A 17182-nucleotide genomic window follows, 5' to 3' on the forward strand; every position below is an offset into this window, starting at 1 on the left:
ACCCACAGTAAGAAATTCTTGACGGATTCCTGTATTGACATATTCCTGCACATGCAAAAGACAATCTCCTGAAGTCACAGCACTTTCCCTCCCCCAATTATTTATTTATCTATTTTTTAAAGCTCATGTTTAGAATGTACTATCTTCCAATTTGATTTGGCTTGACACTGGCCCTGAACTGCACATATCTTCCCTGGTGCTGCAAGTAGCAGCCCTTGGAATAGTGCTTCAAGTCCTGATGAATATCAGTGAGGCAGAGCTTGCAGGGCCAAACCACTGCTAAGTCACTAGTTGGTGTTAAGGTCATGCTGATGAAAACGCCTATCTATGCCACTGTTCCATGATACACTTTTTCACTTCTTACACTTCCCTGAATTAGGAACTTATCCCGACTTTGAGGACTCACCATCAAAAAAGTACTTCTGAAAAGTGTCCCGATATGACATCCCTTTCAAGGCCTTCAAAAAGTTTGAAATGAACGCGTTTGAGCCAGCAGGTGTAAGTAGTTAAACTTTTATTCACGATCATTTACACATGACTAAAAATGTTCACCACAAAATGCAAACTTTCAGTTATCTTGTATATTGAGGGCTGAAAATAGTCATCTCTTTGTAGTAAAACACCAAGGAGCACATCACAGAAGAGTCAGAAATAGATTTCATCTATCATTTTTTTCCCCGCTCACAATGTACATGACAAAGTTAAAGATTTTACCAAAGCCTGAAAGTCCCAGAACAAATTTTACAGTCACCTGAGTGTTTGGCAGGAGTAGTACTATTTAGTAGCAGTTACTTTTTTCTGCCTTTTTTGAAAAAAATATATATTTTTCACATAAGTGAGACAGACATAATTGGGCCAAACATTGAGTTTCACATTTCACCTCAATTTTTCAACAGGATACAAACAGAACAGTTTGCTAGCAGGAGTATCGACAACAACTATAAGAGCAGATGCCAGAAGAAATGTAAAAAAATCAGCTCATTATAGCCTGACTGGTAGGGCCCAACCGCTTACAGGCACCTATAACCACTACTCCACTCAGTTTTATTCATTACATTTAATTTGCATTTCATTCAAACATACTACATTTAAGAAGACAACATGATTTTTTAAGTTAATTTGTGTACATAGACAAATACATGTACACAGTTTTGGTAGTCATTTAAAGCTGTAAAATGTATATGTAAAGAGAGTCCTATGGACCCCATTACAGATTAAAGAGAAATAACCAGAATCAGTGTTACATATAAAACAATATTCTAACATAGAAACCAATACAGTTATCCAATAATTCATTAGAGAATAAAATTGTTATACAAAAAGAGAAATGCTGCCTTTTTATCACTTCAGAGCAGCACATCAGAAGGCAACATTAAGAAAAGTGCACAGCAGAAAAGAATTTTTCAGTTTTCTGAAAAAGCTGAATTTTTCTTCAGACACGAGGCTTTCGTCCAGAAACATATTGGGTTAGGATTGCTTATATTCTCTTCCAGAGAATGTATTCTCTTCTTGCCTTAGTTCTCCATAAGGCGCTTACTCTGACATGTAGGAACGGTACATCAGGGCCACAATAATTGCTGCTATTGCTGGGATCACCCAGTTGGACCACGAACTAGAAGGAAGTTTTTTAAACATCAGTTTAGGAAGTGACAACCAGCAAGTTAGAAAAGAAAAAAAAAAAAAAATAAGTAACTGCTTAAAGAAGTCCTTCCTCCCCACTCCAATAAATACTTAAAATTCAGGGCAACAGAACACCTGGGCTTGCCACTAATACTCTACACAAATAAAAAAGTTTGTACTGTTAAGGCTTTGTACTAAAGCTTACAAGAAGTTTGCTTACTAAAGAAGAGTAAAACCCTAGACATGTTTAAAGTCATGGCCTGCTGCCCAGAATATCATTCATTCAAAAGCGATTTAAGTAGTAGCATCACATGACACTTAAAAAGCACCCAAGCTCCTCACCCAGAGGGGCATGGAACAGTGCTCTGAGGTTTCAGCAGTAGGCAATTGTCAGCAGGATATAACTTTACAGAGTTTGATTCAGTGGTGTTCCAAAGTGTTTTCCAACCCCCTCTCAATTCTGAAACATTCTTCTTCTTATACACAGAATCCTCTTATTTCCCTCAGATACAACAGCAATAGCAAACTTTAAAAGCAAGGCATCCACGTCAGTAAAATAGTTGGCAATGGCACTAAGTGTCTTCCATTCACGTAGCAGACTTCAGAAATAAAGGTCTGTGCAAAATAAACCATTTGGTAGATACTGACACATGTCAATATGAGAAAAATATCTACCTAGTAAGCTGACATACTTGTAAAGTGGTACATAGATGCCAGCTTGGACTCTACACAGAACATAAATTTTCATGCACCATCCTCTGACATCTAAGCTTCCAGCAGTTAAAAGCTATTCAGCTTTCTAAGCTTTAGAAACACAGTCACAGGGAACTTCAAGATTGACATAAGGTGTCATACTGTACCTGGAAGTAGACTGAACAGTGGTAATAAGAGTTTCCTGGAAAGCAAAGCATAAAAAGATATTTACATCAGGCAGACACCCCTCTCCATCTTAACTAGTCCCTCAATTTCTCAAAACTCTTTAAGTAGGACTAATTTAGAAACAACTCAATGTTGCATCTGGAAAGCATCTTCTCATAATTCCTGTAACAGTTCTGTTGTATTAGAAGCTAGCTAGCAGCAGTTTCTACAGCCAACATTGCAACAAGTTCCTAAACCAATATCATCAAGAAAAATTTTGCTGCAAATTTTCCATGAAGCTAACTTCAACCTCAGGTTACATTTGAAAAGTTTTAGTCACTGAAAAGACAGAAATCAATTACTTGACTAAAACCTAATGGAAAAGACTCTGAATTAACTCACAAATATTTTTTTATATTGAAACTACATGAAAAAAGCTACTAATTTACATCTAAAGGCTTATTAAACTCAGGTATTTAGTGTCAGTCAAATTGTTATAGCTGTTTCTGATATTGCCTTGAACTTCTTGTTCAGTTTCCACAGAGAAAGCAGCACTACAAGATCAAATCCCAGATGGGTACGTCTGCACAATTTATATGAAGGCTTACTAATTTGAATAATTCTAATTGAACACGACCCTAAGTGCATTTTAAAGATCTAAGCATTAAAACTCTATTCAAATTTGGTGGCACAAGATCCATCATTGAAAAATGAATTACTTCAGTATCAGAACATTAGAAATTGATTTAAAGAAAGATTCTCAACATCCTCCCAAAGGTCCAAGCACACTACTTCTGCAAGCACTCAAATCTTCCTAGGTTTACATGTGACAAATACCATATTTAAAAGAATATGACTCAGTAATTACATCTATATTGCTTTTATGAACATCTCAGTGAAAAACCAAAGCCAAACAGCATGGAAGAGCTTGTGTCCACACTGTCAAGGCTAACACCTTCTACAAGAGACTTGGCACATCCAGGGTCAGGGGATGGCTCCTCCCTAGAGGACACCAAGACAGTAAGAGAAATAAGGCCCAGCTCATAAAAAACTCTTGTTTTACTCTATGACACTGGGCACGAACACTGAGGGTTACTTCAAATACAGTGCAAGGGCAAGCAGGACATCTGAAAGCCCAAGGCCTTCTGACAGTTCCTAGAGAATCAGGGCACAGAACCCACCTAACCTGTCACATTACCCACCCAGAGTACAATGCAAAATGAAACTGTCTTTCTACAGCCACACATCCTGCTGGAGAAAAGCACCTCAAATTCCTTCTGGAATGACAGAAAACAAGCGTAGTGTAGGTAGCTATTTGGATACATCTTAACTCCCAACTGACTATGCATTGGCCAAATTAATATTCTAAGTACTTGTTCGGTGAGCTTACTCAAAGGATTATCTACAACTTGCACTGAGCAGTCTGTTTCTCATTTATCATTTCTCCTTTTACAGCTTAAGTGAAACTGCCCTGAATTTCAAAAGAAATCTGAATAGTAGATGTTATTCTTGAAGAGAAGAAGTTCAGAATTCCAGCAACTACTCCATTTCTTATTTTTATTAGTGTACTAATTCCAGTCCTTAATTAATAATAAAGTTAATAATTGCTACAGTGAATGGTTCAGAGTGTGTATACATATATATATATTTATATATATACAATTTACTTTCTTTCTTTTAACCAATTTATATGATTCGTAGATATTCCAAAAGTGATTACCTTTAAGAATCAATCTCTCAAACACAAGAGTAAGATCCTACTCTTACTAAGCTTCATTTAAAAATAACCTTTAATTATTTCCTAAGCACACTGCCGTACTGGTAAGCCAGCCCTCAGCAAACATCCTCTATAGACACAGCAGCAGCAATTCTAGAGCCACCTTTTTGCTATGGTAAAATATCATCACACTTAGTAACCTCCTGGTTTGAAGCCACACAAATTAAAGAAAATAACATTTAAAAGGAAGAATAATCTGAAGCCATAACAACAGGTTTAAGAGATTAATAACCTGAACTACCACACTTAAATCAAGCTGAATTATTTTTATTTCTGGGAGTATACCATTTACACAGGCATTGTTCCTATTGCCTAAAAGAAACAATGTGGCATTTCAAGAAACACACTTACTGTTGGTTTCTGAAGCTTCGGTCTATCATCCTGTGGGGAAAACAAGCAGGAAACATTTAGACAAAATCCAAAAGCATTAAAAAACCCCCAAACCCACACCATTTATCACTAAATTCCACTGGCAATTTATTCTGTTAACATGTAAGTATTTTTCCCTAGACAAAAGCACACTTGCAAGAGAGCAGATGTCAGTGTGTGATTTTGAGCTACCATAAACAAGATTACTTCCTTAAACAATACTTCCCAGTATGCAATAAAGAAGTGAAACCTGAGCCTCCAACAAATTTCATTATTCTTTGTGCCCATGTTTTTGCCTTTCCTTTGTCTCTAGAGAGTACACATAACCTTAGCTTACACACTGATTGCAGTCATATTAGTTTACTTCTACCTAGTCTACTGGTATCATCGGGCAAAGTCAACTAAATAGTTTTGGTCCAATGTCCACTGGACCAAAGGTCCCAAATTCTACGGATCTTTATTAAGTTTGTGAAGTTTTACTTGGCATAGTCACATTCATTACATAAAAGTCCAACAGTATATAGTCTTGTCAGTGCTGCATTTTACATTAAACTACCAAACTGTTTGTTTCATATCAAATGAAAACAGGCACTTGCCAAACAAGGAAGAATTGGACTGATAGCCAGGTTAAGAACAATGCTACTGGCATCGACTGCCATCTGAAATACGTGGCAAGTCTGCAAGGACACAAATGTGCATCAGAGCTGAGTTATTTCTTATTAAGAGAAGCTACACTAGTAACATTTATCAAGAGAGGACATAAGACTGAAACAAGATCAAGAATCTTACTGTGAAACAGGCTACTCAAGACAGTGGTATTTACCTGGAATGCAAGACAAAACACACACAAAACAGAAGAGGAAAAGAGAAGAGGCAGAAATGGGCAGTAAAGTAGAGCAGATGGGCACACTAGCAGCCTAAACCTCTAGCCAGTGGTTTTCAACTGTTAAGAATTTAACTGAAGGCCTAGCTGAAGGAAACCAAGGCAGCAGCTCTGTTAACAGAAATACATCCTTCAAAACTTGAGACAGCAGAAAGGTGCTTGTTAAAAGTACAGGAAATGGTATGGACAGTACAGAAAAGAGGAAGTGACAGATGATCCGGTGGGAACTGATCAGAAACAACCCTGACAACCACAGGTAGGGAACGCTGATACAGTTTAAAATGGGGGGAGCCAGAGAGAAGGAACACAGAGCCTCAAACTAGAAGTACAGCGCTTATAATAGCCATTTTCTAAACATACATACAAAGAGCCAGGGTTGTACTTTTAGATCCAGATGGAAGCCTGGCAGATATATATTTAAAATGATGAAAGTGTGAAAGTGGCTGTTAAGTAGTCACTCTGCATACTGACACAGGAAAAGGTCTAGACATTCTGACACATCACCTTCAAGGGTTACAGAGTTTCATTATAAAACTGACAGGGTACACCAGAAATAGCATGATTCCATATTCATGGAATATAGCATGATTCAGTTTATTCAAGAACTAGGCTGTAAGACAATTTAAATCAGCAAAAATGAGACCATCCTTACTCTACATTAATCAAATGCCTTCACACTGGGGGAACGTGTCTCCAGCCCAGGTCCATCCACAAACAGCTGCAGGCCGGGCATCCAACCAAACTAGCAGTTCTTCTTAGAAGTAAATTATCAGATAAATAACTAGATGGAAAAACACTACAGTAAAAAAAAAAAGTAATGATACTCTCACACACTCACCGGATGAAGTTCCCCAATAATAAAAGATTCTGACATCGTCCTTGCATCTGTGGAATGCCCAACATCTTCAAAGTTCTCAGTAGCATCTCCTCCAGCTTGCTCCCTGAGGACCTCTTCACCTCCTGGGTGCTGCAATTTGTAATGAGTTTGAATTTGTTACTAAAATTTTCACATTCTAGAACTGGAAATTCTTCATTTTTACCTTTATAAAATTAAAAGAAAAGGGCAAAATCCTTCTAGAGAAAACATAAGTCTTTCTAAATAACTAGAGAGTTTTATGTACTCTCTGAAGCCAAAATCAAAGAAGCTAAGTCTTTATTTCATCAGCAGCAAAGTAGAAAGAGGTATTACCCCTTGCAACTAAAGCATTTAGACTGTTGTGTGGGGATCAGTCTGTATTTTAATAGCCCAACTATTATCCAAAGTTATATTCTGCGTTCTGACTTCCGCAGAAAATGTGTATTTTTATCCAAGCAATGCTTTATACAGCAAAAAGGATAAAAGCCAAAATGTATAAGCTGCAGCAAGAATATCCCAGGAAGATATAACAAAAAAAACTATTCACAAGAAGTGCAACCAAGTATTGGCAAAACAAGCTGGCAAGGTAGCACAGAGAATCTCCATCCTTTGAGGCTTTCTACACAAGGTGCTAAGGAACCTGACCTTCAGCTTAATTCTAGTTTGTGCTGGGGGTTGGGCCAGATTACTTTCAAGGGTCCTTTCCAAAAGAAATTAATGTATGAATATCGAGTAAGCCAGCTACGTTGGAACTCTTTAAGCACAATTGAAAGTCATATGAGACACTAGAATAGCAATTTGGTTTTCATAGACTATGGAATCCCAAGCCCACAACGCTGATAAAACCTTAAGACGTAGGGACATCATCTCCCAGTACCTTCTAATACCTCACTCCATCACCATTCCCTTAACCTAAATTCCTGTTCTCCATTAACTATTATTCTGCCCCAGGATGCACTTTTGGGATTTTATGAAGTTCCACATTTCCATCCATCAAATAACTCTGCCTGTATATACAGCAAGATATAACACATGCTGTTAGCGAATTTCCTCAGCTTCAAGTTATTCATATAACAGAAAAGTAACATGCCCAAAATTCAACACTCAACTTTCAAGTAAGCAACTACTATATAAACATAGGGAATGATTAGGTAAGCAAGTTAAAAACACTTACTAGTACTGCCTTGGATTAAGGCAGCCATGGAATAGATGTTAGCACTTTACCAATGGCAGAGGAAATAAAAGGGTTTGGAACCTCAATTCAGTTTTTAATACTTCTGACTACAGGATCTAAAATTTCTACTATTTAGGGTCATCTTGCCTGGAGCATAGCTGACCAGAAAGGCTATGCTTAGCCAGTAGATTAAAATAAATGGCATAAACATTCCTGCTAGTCTAGCAATTCAGGTTAGCATTTACTTCAAATCTCATATCAAACTTTCTCTTCCAATAAATATAAGATTTGTTCATATAGATGAAGAAAACACTACTACTACCAGTTTCCAGGAGTACCAGAACTCCAAAACTTGAATCTTTGCAGTAAAGGCAGACGTTTATTTTACTAGATTAAGAAAGCTGAGGAGAAAAAAAAAACAAAACAACACACAAAAAAACCCACCAAAACCCCAAACCAACACTTTTTAAAGAGCCAAGATACCACAGCTATTAAGTTAAGGGATTCCTACCATGACTAAGCAAAACCAAGGTTAAGCAACTGATAAGAGAGATTAGACACAGGAACTGATCCAAAAAAGGTTAAAGGAGTGCATGCAGAGTAAAGATTGTGCAAGCAGATATGCAAATATGGCAGGCTTACCAAAATCCTGCCCTTGAATCCATTTTGATAAGTATTCAGGAAAAGAACTGGAGAGAAGTTTAGGGATCACTCAAGTTCAGTGCTTTGAAACAGTACTTAAGAACTTGGGTCTAACAGGCTCTCCCAGGTATTGACACAACTAAGTCTTCAAAGAATTTCTTCAGCAACATGGGTTTGGAAGGTTTGTTTAGGTTAGGTTTTTTAATACCATTCTAAAGAACTGTGCTCCCCAAAATAGAAAAATATACGTAGCAACTTCAACAAAAGAGGTGGCACAACTCCTTGGAAAACATGCTTAGCAAACAAGGTATCAACTAGCAGCAAAAGGCACCAAAGTTAAACATCCCATAAAGCACCAGCAGCATGTAAACTCATACTCATGCACTGCAATGAAACCAATCCCTATTCACACAAGCACATAAAATACTACTTACCCCAGCAAGTCATCAAGATCACATGGTTTATACTAGTTCCCCCCAAAAAATTCACCAGCCAACTAAACAAGTGGATACCTACCAATATAAGTGCATCTAAAATTACTCCACAGAGTACTTTAACAAACTGCTTGCAGGTTGGTTGCCAACTACAGAATGATCGTGTACTAACTTGTGTTCCCAAATTCCTCCCTTGTGCCACTACAAAGCAATCACGTAGCTTTGGGCAGCATCACTGAGGCACTCCAGTTCTTCTCTGTAGAACCAGTTTTTGGTGTAACTAGTAACTCATCCCTCTGTTTACAAAACCACAATATTAGTGTCACCACAGTGACTGCAACCAACCCTCTCTACCAACCCTCTAAATGTCTATCACTTATCAGCTGAAGGGGACAACTTCACCCTGACCTCTGCCACCAGAGCTGGAAAACGTAATTTTTTTTTTCTGACGTAAGCAAGGCTAAGTACAGAGAATCACACACAGAGTTACAAACTTAAGCTATCTACCAGATGATGCTACTAGTAATCTACTAGACATAGATAAAAGTACTTTGAAACTAAACACTTTTGCTTTCAGATGGCATCTCTGCTTAAGGATACAAACTTACAAACCCTCTGCAAACAACTAGCACAAAATACAAGCAATTAATGAAAATATTTCACCTCCCCTAATGAAAGCGAGCAACTGTAATGTCTCACACAAAGGGCAGGAACTGACTTTTCTATCAAAAGCTGAGCATTTTCCACGGTTGGATGAGTTTCCCGAAGTTTGTTTATACAAGGCCTTTGTTCATGCTTCTGCCGGGTAAACAAAGCTTACTATTAGAACCGTTACTTTAATGAAGATTCTCTGGGCAGACTCTGGAACGGGAAAGCCCACAAGACTACACAGATAGTGACTCCTAAACCAAAATCCTGGTGATAAAAATAATTGAAGAGTTCTTGCAGGTAAAACTGAGGTTCAAGGGGAATGAAAAAGCTTTTGATAATAAATTAAGATAGCCTAGCTCATTCCTAGGACATTCCCAATATACTGACATAAATAAGTTACATGCGTAGCAGATGTCTGTATAAATCCAGCGCTAGTACATAGCATAAACTAATTCCTAACAGCAGCACAGTAGAAAGTTTTAGATAAAGCAAGTAAGCAGTTAATCTTGCTGCTCTCATCTGGATCAAAAGTCTGAGTTACTTCATCCTGAATGCTATCTCTCCTCCCCCTTGCTACAGTCATGCAGATTTCTCAGTGTCATAGTTCAAGACTATTAAAGCATAACTACCTTAATTTGCAGTTCCTGTCCCCTTTCCCTTCCTGCACTGGAGGAATAAAATCTAGGGTCCAATTTAACTTACAGGGAGATTAGCAAAGGTCTCCATCAGTGGCAGTCACAAATTCATGTTTCACTTTCTGCACTACAGGGATGAGAAGCAGAAAGGGGGCAGGGACAGAGCCAGAAACACCCAGAGAACATCAGCTTTATTATGCAAGACAGACGGACAAATGCTTGTTTGTTTCAAGGGCACTTTCCTGTAGTCTGAAAAGAGTCCTCCAAATTATTTCCATCACCCATTTAAGTTACAGGACAGAAATTGTCTGCTTATGTAAAATGTTAGGAGCCTAGGAGAGAAGATCTCTCTCTGAGAGTGTATTTTTGAAAACCATCATTAGGGTTTTAGATGAAGCGCAAAAGAAATACCCAGTAGCTGGGTGCCTGTCCTGGCTCTGACAGAGTTTCTTTTTTTTTTTAGAGGCTAGTACAGTCCTGTGCTTTGGATTCAGTACAAGAATAATGTTGATAACACACTGATGGTGTAGTTGCTGCTAAGTGGTGCTTACTCTAAACCAAGGACTTTTCAGTGTCCCATGCTCTGCCAGCAAGCAGGTGCACAAGAAGCTGGGAAGGAGCACAGCCAGGACAGCTGATCCAAATGGCCAAAGGGCTATTCCATGCCATAGAACACCACACCCAGTATATAAACCATGGGGAGCTGGCTGGGAGCTGCAGATTGCTGCTTGGGAACAGGCTGGGCCAGTGTCATCATTCCCCTTTTTAGTACAATTATTATATTATATTTTATTTCAGTTATTAAACTGTTCTTATCTCAAACTACATGCTTTACCTTTTTTTCCCCTGATTCCCTTCCTCATCCCACTGGGGGGGGCCAGGAGAACAGTGAGCAAGGGGCTGCAGGGTACTGGGGCTAAACCACAACAGTGCCCATTTCCCCACTTACAAAACAGTTACAGCTTGCTGCGTTTTGCAAAAAGAGTGCTATTTCTCAAAGCATTTTCAAATCCTCCTGCAAGCTTCATCAGAGCTTAAGGAAGTGATAACATCAGGTTTAAGCCTCGGACTACAAGGTTCTGCAGTAGCAATTCATATGGTACACTGGCAGACTTCAAATGTGCTAACACTGGCACCTTTCAATGTAAGCTGCTCACTATTTTAAACATGGAAGGCATTATGCTACTCCTCCACAATACCGTCATACTGAATGAATGTAACTTATTGCCACATAGGGGAAAGAACATTTTTCATCCTGACACAGTAAAACAATATTTGCTTTTTGCACTTTATTTTATCAGCATTACAAAACACATTTAGTGAGAGCTGTCCATGCTGTTTAGAAAAAGTGCTGTGAAATTACAAGTTCTTACCTTATGGAAAAAAAATAAATTTATTGACCAATATTGGTTTTTGTTGAATTCCGAGACCACCAACAATTGAAGTAATCTAAAAAAAGTCTGTATTAGATTAATATTAAATGCATATCACAGTTGGTTTCCAGAGAAAAATCTCCTCTCTGGTAGAGATGTTCCTATACATGTCAGCTTTTTTGCCTAGCTTAAAGAATCCAATCAAGTTCCCACAAAAACCTCACCACATCAGCAGGCAGATCAAGACACCGACCATTCATTCTTACAGGCCCAGTTACTCTTGTTTAGCTCATTAGATTGATGTCAAAGCCTGACTAGAGGGATTACTTTATTAAAATTATGGGGAAATACTGCAGGGCATTGCCAACATACTTAGTCCTTTAACTGATATTTAACGTTATTCATATATGCAATTATCTGCAATACAGATATAGCCATGAGATCCTGCTGTGATTATACACGCATTTCTAGTAGCTATTTTCCTTTAAGTGACATCGGACCTTACTGTGGTTTCAGCTGGGATATAGTTCATTTTCTTCTTAGTAGCTGGTACAGTGCAGTGCTTTGGATTTAGCATGAGAATAATGTTGATAACACACTGATGTTTTGGTTGTGGCCAAGCAGTGCTTCCCTAAGTCAAGGACTTTTCAGTGCCCCATGCTCTGCCAGTGAGCAGGTGCACAAGAAGCTGGGAGGAAGCATGGCCAGGACAGTTGATCCAAATTGGCCAAAGGGATATTCCCCACCACAGAACATCATGCTCCATCCATAAACTGGGAGGAGTTGGCAGTGAGCCACCAATCTCTGCTCAGGAATAGGCTGGGCATCAGTCAGTGGGTGGTGATCAGCTGTATTGTGCATAATTTGTTTCTCTTAAGTTTTATTTCCCTCTCTCTCCTTTTCATTACAATTATCATTATATTTTACCTTATTTCAATTGTTCTTATATCAACCCACAAGTTTCACCTTTTTTTGATTCTCCTCCTCATTCACAGGGCGGGAGGGCAAGTGAGCTGCTGCATGGTACTTAGGTACCATGGGGTCAAACCACAAGACCTGAAACTATGAAAAGGCTTCCCAAATTTTCTGTAATACAGGTCTGACAGTCTTCGAATGACAGAGGTAACGTACAAGTTTCCATTTTCAAGCATAGTCTTTCATGCCAAAGAAATTAAACCTTTTAAATACTGCACTCCAAAAGCTGAGGTCTCTTGACTTCCTCTCCTACACTTTTGATAATCAAAGAAAATTCAGAGATGAATATTCAAGTTATGAATTTTCCCCAATATCTTCCATTTAAAAAAAAATGATAAAAGAGCAGTTACTGGGATCTTAATCTTCAGTAACCCCAAGGATAAGGTGTCGAAGTACACAACTGTTTCCTCCTTCAGCACTTTATATTTCAAGTGATCTTTCTGAAGCCTTGCCAAGCTAATATGGGTCACACCACGCGATGCTTCTGCTCCTACTCAGCCTCACCACTCTCAACACATACACATCACCACCCCCAGTCTATTTACTATCTAACTTCAATCAAGTGTTCACAGAGGCTGATGGTTCCCAAAAACCAAACATTCCACTAAATATCTACAAGCTCTGTGAAGACACCAGCTCGAGAGAGCTTACCCTTTAAGCACTGTAATGGAGTAAAAAGCAGCAGTACACTTTCACTCATTAAGTGTGAGAACATCCAAGGTGTCTTCAGGACGGAAGTACAGTAAAGTTTTCAACTTCTTTATTAATATGAAAATATTTCCATAGGTTAATGCAGTAGCTGAAAAGATTGCTTATTGATTTAAGAAGTGGGATTGGTGAGGTCAGCTTCTGTTCCCATTTCTTCACTCCCTTGTAAACTGATACTTTTACTTATTTACTACTTGTGAAGAGAGCATGAGTGAGGGGATGCTTTAGCAGTGCATCCTTTTTAGTGCTACTAGACTTGAATTTCAGTGGCCCACATTTAATTCTTAAAATATATTAAGCTCTTCTACTCCTGCAAGGAGCTGCAAGAAATAAATAAACCTGAGTTTAACCAATAATGCTATTGAAACAGCTAACATAATCCCCACTTGGAGAAGGGTTTACTGTACTCTGGAGTGAACCAGCAAGAGGCTAGCTCCAATTTCTCCTCAGCTGTCACATGTAAATGCCTCGGGGTGTCTGACAGTGTCAAAAGAATTAGCATAACACTTAATAAGTTAACCAAGTATCGAAAGCATTCAAAGAAGGCGCCCTTAATCCAAGGGTTCCATATTACAAAAATCACCAACACAATGAACATTAAAATATTCAAGAGCTTTCCCTAGGAGTGTAGCTTCACTTAGATACTTCAGGTAACTATTTTCAACAATCTCATTGATTTATTATCTCAGAATGACTCCAAAATTTCAGCTCCAACACCAGCCATGTTCTATTGCAAGGTGTTTAGTGTGAGGTTAAAGTCTGACCCTTGTGTACCAGAGTGTCTTAAGACCCAACTCTTTAAATGCTTACAAACTGAATTCTTTTGATATGCTGATGAATTATCAATGTTTGTCCTGAACACTGAAATTATGATCTTCTTGAAAAATTTACACAAAGTAGTGCCTCTTAATATTGCCCAGTTTCACCTCATGTACTGAAGGAAGAGGCTGTGCAACTACTTAAACTAAAAAGCTCATTAGATCCTCAATTTTTTTTGTCAAGTGTTTTTTTTTTTCTTGTGTTGTGTTAGGTTTGGGGTTTTTCTGAGGTGTGGGCTTTTTTGTTTCCCCCTGCCCAATATGGACATTATACAATACAATAATGTATCAATCAGAACTAATCAAGTTTCAAGAACAACTACACATGAAAATCTTCATTCCCCTCCAGGGCTTCTGTAATTAAACTGGCCCTGCCTGGATAACCGGAGATTTCCATAACAAAAGGATGAAGAAGACCAGGGCAGAGCTAGATGAAAAATAATCAAGGAAGAGTCAGTAGATCAGTTTCACAATCCACCTTGCTGAAAAGCCAAACAATGTGCACTGACACACAACATAAGAATGAAATACTACCTGTGTCAACATTGCCTTTGAAAAATTGCTCGTCAGCCCTTTCTTTGCAAAATGCTCAGTTTCTACTTTGAATTGCAAGTGTTTACAAGCACAAAAATAAAGACAGTGCTACAGAACTACTGAGGCTTGAAATCTGTCATGTCTCTACCCATCTGAACTGTATTTTCTAAGAAATTAATATAAGTCTACCATACACTTTTTAATTGGATGCTAGGTCTTCTTTAGGAAGAATTTCTTCACAGAATGGGTGATTACACATTGGAATGGGCTGCCCAGGGAGGTAGTGAAGTCATCATCCCTGGAGGTGTTTAAGGAAAGACTGGATGTTGCACTTAGTGCCATAGTCTAGTTGACATGGTGGTGTTGGGTCATAGGTCGGACTCAATAACCACAGAGGCCTTTTCCAACCTAATTGATTCTGCGATTCTTTGCAAATTGGGAATAATGGGAGCAAGGGAGAAAACTCAAAATATCTAAATCCCAGCTCCATTTATTAAGGAAAAAAAATTCTCGGTGGTTATACTTCTGCATCTCTACAGAAGAATGTTTTAGTCCAATAACTAAAATGCTGCTGGTTAATAACCATGACTATCAATCATTAAACCAACTGCTCATTGTCTGCAAGAGATCAAAAATGTCAGCTGCTAACTGGGGAAGAGAAAAACCCAGTAAAACACAACCAAAGGAATTCAACCTGACTCTAGTCCTCCACACCAGAGTCTGAACTCGTACAACTCTGCAACACCCCTCTGCCTGTTGGCACTGAACGGATTAGGGTGGCAGTGAGATCACAGACCCTGGAGCAACACTTGAGTTAATTTTCTGAACCTGGCTGCCTGCATGCAATGCCAGGTCTACCATGTCCTGCCAAAAAGACAGGACTAAGGACACTCATGATGTATTCATTTGGCAGATATGTACACAAGCCACTGTGACCAAGTATCTTTACCAAGAATTGGATATATGGAAAAATTTTTTACAATTACAGTAGTGAGGTATTGGCATAGGCTGCCCAGAGAAGTTGTGGATGCCTCATCTCTGGAGGTGTTCAAGGCCAGGTTGGATGGGGCTGGCAGCAACCTGGTCTAGTGGAAGGCATCCCTGCCCACGGTAGGTGGGTTGGAATGGGATGAGCTTTAAGGTCGTTTCCAATCCAAACCATTTTGTGATTCTGTGACTGTTAGAGTATCTCCAAAACCTGCGATATTCTGGATGTTGTGATACTTTCCTTCCACTTTGAGAAGTTTCCCTCCTGTTCTGTAATACAACACACACTGTAAAAGTGTGAAGAGAGGAGTTGCTGACCTTTTCGTTCACGAGATAATATGGCTCGGGGTCCCAGCCATATTTTAAATTCCCACTTTAAATCTTGCTCTCAGTCGGCGCGCTAGAGCAAGAGGCAGACAGATACCGCCCCACTCCTGGCACCCAACATTGACAGAGACAGCCTGCTTGTCTGAGCCCTTAAGACTGACTCCAGTGTTTTTTCTCGTTGTCCTCATTTCCTGCTAATTCACCTTGAAATTCGGAAGCCGAAGGTTTAAGGCAGAGAGCGGGCCACACGGGAGCGGGACCGGCGCGCTCGGGTTCGTGCCGCCCGAGAGGCGCCCGGAGGCCGGGGGCGCCTCGGGGCTCTTTCCCGAGGGCGCTATCGCGGCTCCGAGGGCGGCTCCCGCCGTGCCGCACCCGCGGGCCGGGGCAGGCGGACGGGAGCCCGGCCTGGGGCAGCCCCGGCCCCGCCTGGGTCACGGCGCGGGCTCTGGTAGCGCCCCGGGCAGCGCGGGCACCCACCTCGTCCAGGAACTTGGTGACATCGTAGATGCGGTGGTGCAGGATGATCCAGGTGCTCTGGCTGTTGTTGTGCTTCTGCACCTCCTCCAGGCGGTAGTAGCGGCCCCGCCACGACTCGCCGCCGGTTTCGCTGGAGCCCACCATGTCCTGTCCTGTCCCGTCCCGTCTCGTCCCGCACCGCAGTCCCCGCACCTCCGCAACAGCAACTCGCCGAAACCTCCCTCACGCACGAGCCGAGCCCGCACCGCAGGCCTATCACCGCCCGCCGCTGCCGCCGCCCCGCCCCTCCCTCCGCGCCGGCTTCTCATTGGCGGAGCGAGATGCCACTCAAGGAAGGCGCTCGGGCTGGCTGCCGCCCCGGGGGCGGGACTTGCCCTCGTGCCCCGCCCCCTCCCGCCGCCGCTCCGCCCCCCCACGTGACGACCGTCGGTCACGCTACTGGTGCGGGGGGTGCGGGGGGTGCGGGCGGCGCGGGCGGACAGGGGTAATGGGGCGGCGCTCGCGGGTCATAAAGTGAGACACGAGAGGTTTACCCTCAACGTGAGGAAGAGCTTTACGCTGAGGGTGACAGAGCACTGAAACAGGCAGCCCGAGGGAGGTCGTGGAGTCTCCCTCTCTGGGGACGTTCCAAAGCCACCTGGACACGTTCCAGTGTAACCTGCTCCAGGTGACCCTGCCTTGGCAGGGGGGTAGGACTAGATCATCTGCAGAGGTCCCTTAGAACACTAGCAGCTCTGAGATCCTGTGATGGCGCACCCACAGCTTCTCTGGGCAGCCTGTTCCAGCAGCGCTTCACCACCCTGGCAGTAAAGAATTTTTTCCTAACATCTAATCCAAGTTATCCTTTATGCCACTGCGATAAAGCCGGCTGGCGCCCCGGCTGTGCGAAGTGCTGCCCGTGCCCGGCTAAGGCATCCCTGGCACGGGCAATGCCCACACCGCCGTGCCGGGCTGCCTTACAGCGCACACACGGCCCGGCTGTGCCCAGGCTCCCACCGCGCCGTGCCCGCCCGGGCACGCCGTGCCCCGCGTTCTGCCTCGGCCCGGCTGCCGAGCTTCCCTACCGAGAGGTCGCTTCCCACCT

At 41.3% G+C, this 17182-nt stretch overlaps 1 protein-coding gene across 1 annotated transcript; it reads right to left on the reverse strand.

The window, feature by feature from the left end:
• Positions 1–497: 497 nt before the first annotated feature.
• On the reverse strand, positions 498–16421 carry LOC127482470 (cytochrome b5). Its single transcript, XM_051812834.1, is given in 6 exon segments — positions 498–1612; positions 2481–2515; positions 4607–4636; positions 6346–6474; positions 16099–16262; positions 16265–16421. Coding segments are annotated over 6 exon segments (579 nt in total). The 5' UTR covers positions 16407–16421; the 3' UTR covers positions 498–1533.
• Between the last annotated feature and the right edge of the window lie 761 nt (positions 16422–17182).

This window comes from Manacus candei, unplaced genomic scaffold (assembly GCF_025592945.1).
Source record: "Manacus candei isolate 608988 ecotype Guabito, Panama unplaced genomic scaffold, ASM2559294v1 h1tg000088l, whole genome shotgun sequence".
Taxonomy (NCBI): domain Eukaryota; kingdom Metazoa; phylum Chordata; class Aves; order Passeriformes; family Pipridae; genus Manacus; species Manacus candei.